The 10843-nt window shown below is 44.0% G+C and overlaps 1 protein-coding gene across 3 annotated transcripts in view; it reads left to right on the top strand.

The window, feature by feature from the left end:
- cep170aa (centrosomal protein 170Aa) overlaps positions 1–10843 on the top strand; it is a 350414-nt gene that overhangs the window by 313333 nt on the left and 26238 nt on the right. For all 3 annotated transcript variants that reach the window (XM_056291285.1, XM_056291286.1, XM_056291284.1), the window contains exons 6-8: positions 373–428; positions 752–980; positions 6267–6404. In XM_056291285.1, the coding sequence (XP_056147260.1) occupies positions 373–428; positions 752–980; positions 6267–6404 (423 nt within the window). The remainder of the gene's footprint in view (positions 1–372; positions 429–751; positions 981–6266; positions 6405–10843) is intronic.

The following is a 10843-nucleotide window of genomic DNA, read 5'->3' as shown; positions in this document are numbered from 1 at the left end:
ATCCATGCATATATCCATGCATATCCAAATGTTCTATATGGATATCACATGGTACTCAAAGTGCTGTTGTTATTCCAGTTCATGGTATGCCCCTCAACCCCTACTATGTTCATTTTATCTGACTGTACTATTCAGAATTTGTATGGAAAGGGTGCACACTTTGCTCATAAAAAGGTTTTTGCGTGTTTCCCTGCTAGAGAGGAAATTCTCTTGATGAATAGAGAGCCACTGTGTTCTGTACAAAACGGGTAGTAAGCATTGTGTGCATATACATATATGTGTGCAGGTGCAAGTATGTGTGCATGTACATGTTTGTACATTTGAATATTTCACTGTTGTTTCCGATTTTTCCTTGACCGGCCTGTTCACATACCAACTTATTCACTGTGGTAAGAGGAGAGCTCACTGTCCCTGAAGAAGCTCTAAAGGTAAAACACACATACAGTACACACTCACACGCACAAACATAAAGACCTTATGACTGATACATGCACAATGCAACACTGATTTCCAAACTACTTTAGTACTTATATGTCTGTAACACACACTTTTGAGCCTGATACCAAGTGCAAGAGGGATTTCACAACAAAACTACACAATATATTGTTAAACAAGACAAAATAGCATGTTCATAGTTAAATGCTGTGTTGTTATCTTGCCATTTCTTGAATACATTTTCCATTCTTTTGCCCCCAACACACACACACACACACACACACACACACACACACACACACACACACACACACAGCATGAGAAGTTCACAAGTGGTCTTCAGCTGAGTAAGAAGACATCCAACGGTGAGCCCACCACTGCCGCCACAACCAGGTCTCCCACCAAAACTCCTGCCAAGACTCCCAAGTCCCCAACCGGCAGCACTCAAAGTCCAAGCAAGAGCAGAGTTGTAGATGGGGTCACCTCTGCCACAGAGCTGCCAGCTAAACCAGCAGACACTCACAAAGGAGAGGAGAAGATTTCAGGTGAGCGAAAGACAGGGCATGTTATGTTGCAGCGTAGTGTGTCTAATGGAGACCTGTAAAAAAGCGCTACCTGTACTTTATATTGTTTTCTATGGAAAGGTCGCACTACAAGCACTCTTGTCCCAATTGCAGTGACCTGTGCCTGTGGTAATCAAGTTTGCCGTAAATACGCTCAGGACTGAAAAATTCAGGATCTTGCTACCCGCACTAAACTAGTTTCTTACTAAGAGAAACTGTGACATCAATATTTATAATGCTTTGAACCACAAAGTGAAATAATTATTGCATATTGTCGTCTTATTTGCAGTGTGCGCATCACAATGTAACACACATTTCATGGACTTTTTTGGATAGCGTTTGTCACCAAGCAAGTGACATTCATGATAGGATGTAATTGCACTTAAACAGTGCTTAAGGCCACTGAGTCAGGCATGGACCAGAGCCATCAGAAAACTACATGTTTGCAACCATCCCAGGTTAGGTGTTTATGCTGTGGTATCACTTGAGATTCATAAATACATCCTGATATATATATATATATATATATACACACACACACACACACACACACACACACACACACACACACACACACACACACACACACACACACACAACTCAGCAACTTACACAACAGCTGCAGGCATCTGCTCACTAATGGAAGGGATGTTAGGGCAATCAAAGTTTGATTGAATATTCTACTGAAGGATGTTTTGTGAAATCGTTACTATTGCATTGCTGCATTTCTCCAGTTGCCAAGAAGCACGAAGATGCTTAAACTTTAATTTTGGTGGAGATGGAACAAGATCTAGAGCTTAATGGAGAGCATCATGGATAAAGTCATTCATAAAACGGATAATTCCATTCGGATCAATAGGCTCCATGTTGTCAGGCGTTCCTCATATATCCCTGCTGCCATGTTATGAACACATACATCTTTATCTCATCTCAGTCCCATTCTGCTATGAACTCCTAATGGGACAGGACAACTCTCAGTGTCTCATAAATACTCATGGACTTTGGAGATCTTTCCTGGGGAACAAATGTCGTGATGTGTTCTCACGCCTAATAGGACAAAAGTTTTGTCACTGAGGAGTTTTTGGACAGTTTGGACTAATTTCCTGCTCTTAAACCTTGATAACGACGAGCCTTTACCTCATTTTAGCACCTAGACCCATGTGCAGCCCACCTCTTTTAAAAGTTGAAATAATGTCAACTTTTGCTGATGCGAGAAGCTCATCAGCCCCTCTTTTAGTTCAGCAAGCCAATAAGGTTAAGGAGGGGTGGGATCAGACACACACAGTTACAGAGGTACTAATACTGGTACTACTACTATTACTATACTATACTATACTATACTATACTACTATGAGGGTCTAAGGATGCTAAGGGGTGCTTTGTACATTGTACTTACTTTAATTATAACATTTTTGGGACAAAATTGGGACTTAGGGCTATACAAATAAATTTGACTTAACTACACTACTACATGCTACATACAAACCTGCATGACATTAATGAGACATGGGTGCACACATGGACAAGAAACAAAAGCAAATGAACCAAAATAAAGCAATTAATAGTATCGATATCAAAAAAGACCTGTTTTGACATGATATGTGTGGATTATTTTATCCCAATATAAATGTAGAGAATGTAGTGTGGCGGACTATTTCTTAGCATGGCGGCAGCAACCGAGATCTCCTCAATCAGGGCCTGTTTTTAGCACAGTGCTACCTAAGCACTCACCTACAGCGCTTGCACTATTTCCCTGACAAGGGTCTGCAGTGAGCTCATGACCCTAGTTATGATGTAGTCAGACATGGTGCTAGCACGCCTAAGAATAAAATCTTGGTGAGTGGACTATTCTGGCTTTTATAAATAATTTATTCTACTGGCAAACTGGAAAAGCAAGCCCAGCTCTTAGTTCAGTCTTCACTTTTCAGGCTTGTTGGCAGCAGTTTGACACAGCATTTTCTCATTTTCCACGCACACAGTCCAGAATGTCTTTTGAGTCCATGGGTTACTCTTCCTGCCTGTACTTCTCCACCAGCCTGTACAGTTGACACAAGGTAGAAGGTATTCATGGTGTTTATGCCAAACTCTGACACTGCCATCTATCTGCATGTCGCAGCAGAAATCGAGATTCTTCAGACCAAGGCAAGGCTTTTCATATTGTCCAGTTTTAGCGATTGCATTTCCACTGTTGTTTCATTGACAGGAATGAAACCCAGCATGGTCTTCTTCTGCTGTAGCCCGTCCACGTCAAGTTAAATGTGTTGTGCATTCAGAAATACTCCTCTGCACACCACTGTTGCAAAGGGTGGTCATTTGGGTATTTCTGTCAGCAAGAAAGACTGTCCATTCTCCTCTGACCTCTCATTAACAAACCATTTTTGCCCACAGAAATTTATTTTTGTTTTTTGCATCATTCTCTGTAAACTCTGGAGACTGTAATGCATGAAAATCCTGGGAGGTCAGCAGTTTCTGAGATGCTGGAAACACCACATCTGGCACCAAAAATCATTTCACAATCAAAGTTGCTTCGATCAAACATCTTCCCCATTCTAATGTTTTGTCAAACAACTGAACCTCTTGGCCATTTCTCCCGCTTCATATATCGAGTTGCAGATATACGATTCACTGTTTGGCTATTTGCATTGACAAGCCTAATAAAGTGGCCGCCAAGTACGTGCTCGTATTACTTCGCAGTACCTTAGCAATTGGTAAGAATTTATTTTTCTTATGCAGGTACAGACTCAACAGTCCGGTCTCATTATAAAGCTGCCCGCTAACACCATTAATTTTTCTGAGCCAATATTGCGTTGAGAGGTGTAATATGAGTTTGTTGGCTCGGGTCAGAGTCCCATTCACTAGGCTGTATTCATTTTCATGAAGTTTAGCAGTTGAATCACGCAACTGTAATTATCTGCTTGTGGTCCAATCACAGACCTTTTATCCGCTGAAAACTACGTGGCATGAAAACAGAGCTGTAATTATTACCAAGAATCCGAGTGGTCAGATCATAAGCTGCTGTTATTTTAAGAAAGTGAGTGGTCTGATTATGGATCTGTTTTTATTTCTCAAAGCCCACTGCTCTAATCCATGTACTTATTTATAGAGGGTGAATGGTCCAATCAGAGCCCTGTATTTTTGAAAAACGTCAGTTCCCCGGGCAGAGAGGAATGTACCTTTCAGTAATAGGGTTGAGTGGCCACAGAAGGTTTGGACGTTTGTCCTCTCACGGGATAGGTTTGTATATCCTACTTGGTGCCGATCTTGTGACATAGGCAGCTTTTGCTGTAAATGATAGTAGATTCACAAGTATTACATGAGACACAAATCAATGCTGCAGTCCGCTTTGCCAAAGGAAGGATGAGATGTGTAACAGAGAATAGAGAGACTATAAAAGCCAAAATCCAATAATACTTTCAACCTTATTCCAGTAAATTTATGGAAGACTACACATACATTAATGTACTAAAATATCTGTTCATAGAAAAGAGCTGTGTACACCGGTATTAGGATATTGTAATGTAAAAGGAAGCGCTATGGTGGTATTTTATTCCTAACCAGTAGAGGGTAGAGGTGGTTAGAAGGGGGTGGGTTTCAACCACTGCACCAGCAACCAGACACACCCTCTTAATAGGCTGTAGAGGCTTAACTCTGAGGCTGCCCTCAATAAGTGACATCATCAAGTTGGGCTGGGGTCCTAGCGGGGGTTCTGGTTAAGCTCCAGATGTTAAAACGGGGTGACACTGACTTAGCCCTGTACGTAGTAACTGGGTTGTAATGTGCCCGGCCAGTACATGGTATTAAACACATATGCCAACCTCAATTTTTCTTATACACACAGTGTCAGACACTCACACATGCATTAGCCCAAAGAAGCAAATAAAGGCATCACTCCTACACATATATACACATGCACATACACAACACATGGACATGCAAAGATGCAAGCAGAGTAGCAATGCCATCTGTTATCCTTTCTTAATGACTCCCTGCTCGTGGCTCTGTGGAAGTAATCCTACCATTGTTCCACTGTAACACCAAGATTTACCCACAAATATTGTACTTTACAGTAAACACATTCATTGGCTTTTATACGAAAGGTCCTGACAGAAAACCTCCCCATTTTTGCTCAGTGCACATACCATTAGCTGGTTTTTCCCCCGTCTTTTTTCTCCCCAATTGTACTTTTTTCCAGTTAACCCACCCTTCCGAGCCATCCCCAGTCGCTGCTCCACCCCCTCTGCTGATCCGGGGAGGGCTGCAGACTACCACATGCCTCCTCCGATACATGTGGACTCGCCAGCCGCTTCTTTTCACCCGACAGTGAGGAGTTTCGCCAGGGGGATGTAGCACGTGGGAGGATCACGCTATTCCCCCACCAGTCCCCCCCCCCCCGAACAGCCACCCCAACCGACCACAGGAGGCGCTAGAGCCGCGACCAGGACACAAACCCACATCCTGTTTCCCACCCGCAGACACGACCAATTGTTTCTGTAGGGATGCCTGACCAAGCCGGAGGTAACGCGGGGATTCGAACTGGCGATCCCCGTGTTGGTAGGCAACGGAATAGACCGCTATGCTACCCAGACGCCTCACATTAGCTGTTTTGCTGTGGTAGAGTAGTGATAGAGTTGACTCTGAAATGTAGAAAAGTCCTTGGGGAAAAATGAAATATGTGGTAAAATCGGCAGCTGGCTTGTAACATATTTGTCCTATTACACTACAGAAGGCATTCTGTGTGCAACGCACAACTGGAGTGAAAATAATGCACCACAGAATTGTATTCTGGTGTCATTCTCATTTTATTTGTGTGTGTAACTCGCGAGGGGAGACAGGGAGGCAAGTGGAAAGTCCCTCCAATTTAGAAGCTGCATGTTTGTGTGAGAGAGAATAAGGTTCTGAGAAAGCACGTTTGTGTGTGGGTGTGTGTGTGTGTGTGTGTGTGTGTTACACGCCAAACTTCTGTAAGTAGGTCAGCAGTGCAACTAGCTCCGGCCAGACCAGACCTCCAAGTGAGGGGAATTAAAAGATCCATGTACATACTGCAACACACTCACACTCATGCAACCATCCATGCACAACCACAGACCAACATTTACACACACAAACCAGCTGGGTTCACTTTACTTTACGTAGACAATTCCCAGTTGAGGCAGGCCATTAGAAATACAATTTGACAGTAACTATTTGGTCTGTAGTCCATCAACAACAAAGCAACAGTTGTTACATTGTATCTAAAGCCTGCTGAAAATGTATTTGTGCGCTTTCCAGGAGACATTGCTGCACTGCACCGTGGTACCCCTCTATACGGCCAGCCATCTTGGTGGGGGGATGGGGATGCGGACGATGAGAACTCCTTCAAACAGGAAACCAAGACATCCAGCAAAAGACACGGCAGTTCTGTTGGCGGTATGTAGCGTCCCAATTTTATACAAAGGCTTGTATTATCTTATCTGAAGTGACTGCATGGTTTGGGCATTTTACATAAAACATTCAATGGTTTCGCATAAATCCACTGAAGGGGCGTCCGGGTAGCGTAGCGGTCTATTCCGTTGTCTACCAACACGGGGATCATCGGTTCGAATCCCCATGTTACATCCGGCTTGGTCGGGCGTCTCTACAGACACAGTTGTCCATGTCTGCGGGTGAGAAGCCGGATGTGGGTATGTGTCCTGGTCACTGCACTAGCGCCTCCTGTGGTCAGTCGGGGCGCCTGTTCAGGAGGGAGGGAGAACTGGGGGGAATAGCGTGATCCTCCCACGCGCTACGTCCCCCTGGTGAACCTCCTCACTGTCAGGTGAAAAGAAGTGGCTGGCGACTCCACATGTTTCGGAGGAGACATGTGGTAGTCTGCAGCCCTCCCCAGATCGGCAGGGGGGGTGGCGCAGCGACCGGGATGGCTTGGAAGAGTGGGGTAATTGGCCGGGTACAATTGGGAGGAAAATGCCCCCCCCCCCAAAAAAAAACATTTTGAAAAATGGAGTGAAATCACACAAGTGGAAGCAGAACAGGAGCGCAGTGTGTGCATGGTAGATACTGGTAGCCTATAGGCAAATGTAGACCAACAGTCACTAGGCCAGGTGCAGATACTGAACACTCAAACAAGATTACATTTAAATGGGTAACGGTCTGATCTAAATAGAATATGTTCATCTACTGTTTTATTTCCGTCAGCTTGTTTTTAGAAAATGGCATGGCGTATGCCTGTTGATTGTATTCTATGAAAAGTGGGCCATTTAACAGTAGGTGATGTGAGGTTGCACCGTAAAGGTTTTCCGCAAGTAGATAAATGGGGGCCAGATATTAATGCCTCATGGCTCGGTTTATTGGCTCTGTTTGTGTTGGAGGGCTAATGGCCTGCCAGACAATCTCTCTCTCTCCTTCTCGCTCGTTCGCTCTCGCTCTCTCTCTCTCTCTCTCTCTCTCTCTCTCTCTCTCTCTCTCTCTCTCTCTCTCTCTCTCTCTCTCTCTCTCTCTCTCTCTCTCTCTCTCTCTCTATCCATCTATCTCTGTTACTCTTTCTGCACACACTGCTGTTTGTGTACATGTATGCATGCATTTGTGACAGTGTATGTCCAAAGTTAACAAAAGGATTATGTGTGAGTGTGTGTTTATGAACAATAGAGAGAGGTAGAGCGAGGGAGAGACAGATAGAGGGAAAGGCAGACAGACAACAGACAAAGGGTGGTGTGTATTTGTTCATGTTTGCCCCTGTGACCATATATATCTAAGCATACCCCATCCATATGTGTTTGTGTAATTATCAGATGAAGAGAGAGCTTGGTCTGTTTGTGTTTGTCTGCTGTGTTGAGTGAGTTGTAAGTGTGGAGCTGGGGGGGTCCCCATTAAAGGGTGGTAGGAGTAACAGGATCACAGATCATACTAATGTGTAACGGCTCGGCGATTTAAACTCACTCTGTGCCAAACTGGTCTGGTCTGGGCCTGTCTAGTCAAAAGAGGGGGATTGGGGGGGGTTTAACACCGGAGGCAAGCATCAGACCCGACAGAAGATTCCCTTAAATCTGCTGTCACATCTGGATGGCTAGACCGGCAGCACCGTGGCAAAAAGGCTTTTCCTCCCCAGCCTGAAAAGGAGTCTTTAGTTTGCCGATCTTTTTATCCTCGTAGCTCAGGAAGGAAGTTTCTCTGCATTGAACCGTGCATCAGTGAATGTGGGCCAGGATACTGAAAAATGTGATGTCTTGTTGGGGTGAAAACTGTCAATTTGGAGTAAATCTGTCGGCTGGCTTATTTGAAACCATGGAGGCTTTCCAAGACTGAGGCAAGAGGCAAATGGGACTGGGTACTTCAGTTATGGAAGTGGGTAAGTAGAGGGCATTTTGCCATGTTGGCACTTAACAAAGGGAGCGCTGAGCGGATGGATGTCTTGGTGTTGGTTGTTGGCTTGAGGTTGTGGCTTAGTATATTTATTTAGTTTACACTGATTTCGACATCAAAAGGTGATTTGCTTGTGTAGTTTGACGATTCGTTTTTTTTGTTTTTTCCTGCTCAGAAGTGTTAACATGTCCCCTCTGCTAACAAACAACCGTGTAGGGGAAGTGAAACAGAGAGAAAAGAGGAGGGGTCATGACAGCATAAGATTGCATCTATGTGAGAGTGTGTATGACTGCATGCGTGGTTGTCAGTGTATGCACAGCATGTAATAGTATATATGCATTGTTTCCTTGTGCATGTTTTTACATCTCTTTGCTTGTGTGTGTGTGTGTGTGTGTGTGTGTGTGTGTGTGTGTGTGTGTGTGTGTGTGTGTGTGTGTGTGTGTGTGTGTGCTTAAGTGCATAAAGGAACACTCCCTCTCTCCTCGCTAGTGAATAGGCTGTGTTGTTGGAGCCCCCTACCCCCCTCTCTGTGTATTGTCACACAGGCCGATTGGGTTACGCCATTGCACCAGCTTCCCTTAACACACACACACACACACACTTGAACGGACCACTCTTTCGCGCTCTCTCTCTCTACACTGGAAGAGTCATTAAGCTAGCACATCTTCAGTAAGTATCACTCTATTCCTCACTCTACTCTGTCTCATTGAACAGTTCAGTTTGGTTTAGTTTTATTTAAATTAGACTTTCACTACCTTGTGGTTTGTTTTTTGTTTTTGTTTTTTGCTTGGTTACCTGCTTGCCTGAGAGGCAATACTCCATTGAGACTGAAAGTTCTCCTTAGCTTTGCAGTTGACTTTCTACAGCTGAGGTGATGATGACGGTTGAATGAGGTTATACAAAAAGTATTGATAGTGTAGGTGGTCTGTGTGTATCATAACATTTTACATGTAACGCTGCAGTTACAGCAGACCAGAAAGTCTGCGGTTGATATGTGACTAATGTGTGACTGCTTTGCATTGTACATGGTGACATCAATATTCAATGCTCTGGCTTTGGTCAGCGTTGCTCTGCAACTTTTGTGTGTCCTGGACTCTAAATGACCTGTTATAGATCATAAACAGGCTGTGTGCAGTCGGATCAGCAAATTGACACATGACAATGGATTTGGAGTTGAGAGACGGCATCTACGACCGGATTGTTTGACAAGCAGTCGACACAAGTAGAACGTTTCTCCACAAAATACACAACACCGACCCTTTTTGTAGGTGTTTTAGGTCCAGACAACATTTTGGCTTGTGTGTTCCACCTCGTTTGCTCCCCACACGGACTGTTGCCAACATGCAACCAATGCATGTTCCTATAGAAATCGCTGCCTACTCAAACGTGATGGGTCAATACTACTCGGACTAAAATGGAAACGGAAACCAAAACGCTTCTGATACCAAAATCTTGCCCCGTGCTTACAGATATATAATGACTGAAATGGCAATTAAAGTGTTCCTGATTTTTATATATATAAAATAATAATAATAATAAACTTTTATTTGTATAGCACCTTTCATACATAAAGTGCAGCTCAAAGTGCTTTACATTAAAAACAAGGGAAACAATAAAACTCAACAACAATACAGATAAAATAAGTTAAAAGTAATAAAACACAGACCTAGGTAATATATCAGGAACACTTTATTTGCCATTTCCTTTACTTGCGTACATGAAATGAAATGAAATATTGTTTCCCCCAGCAGTGCAACACAAAGACAAAAACATATCCAAAAACTACAAGAACACATATTTCCAAACTAACACATATATCCAAACTAACACATATATCCAAACTAAACAACAACAAAAAATCACTGTCCGACAAAAATAACGCCAGCCAGGATGACTACTGGAACTTTCAGTCTGCATGGGCTAGCAGTTAGCTTAGCCCCGCTTCTGCACCCTGTCAGACTGCCCTAGGTGTCTCTCTTCGGGCGCAGCTCCAGACAGAGCTGTGATCCTTGAGCCCACCGGACACAGCAGACCAGACTCCCTCAGCTGATAACGCCAGCTCTCACAGAAAGAGACACCTTAGACACACCTCCCCGCACTCCACACGGCGACACTAAAAACACAGTCAACGCTAGGTGAGGCCGCCGCCAGACCGCCCTCGGTGTTATCTGTCGCTCTGCGTGGGCTAGCAGTTAGCTTAGCCTGCCCCGCTTCTGCATCATGTCGGACCGGCCTCGGTGTTACCTCTTCAGGTACAGCTCCGGGCAGGGCCGTGGTCCCTGGGCCCACAGGGCACAGCAGACCAAGCTCTCCCAGCCGATCCAGCGCCAACTCTCCCGGCCAACAAACGAAGACACAACTTAGACACAGACATGGACAAAGATGCCGCATTGACCTATATATATATATATATATATATATATATATATATATATATATATATATATAATCTGTTAATAGAGAGTAAGGACACATCAATGTTAACCGAAGCCCAGCTCCAGCCTGCTTAA

This window comes from Lampris incognitus, chromosome 13 (genome assembly GCF_029633865.1).
Source record: "Lampris incognitus isolate fLamInc1 chromosome 13, fLamInc1.hap2, whole genome shotgun sequence".
NCBI lineage: Eukaryota > Metazoa > Chordata > Actinopteri > Lampriformes > Lampridae > Lampris > Lampris incognitus.
This window is presented reverse-complemented; position numbering and strand designations above follow the sequence as displayed.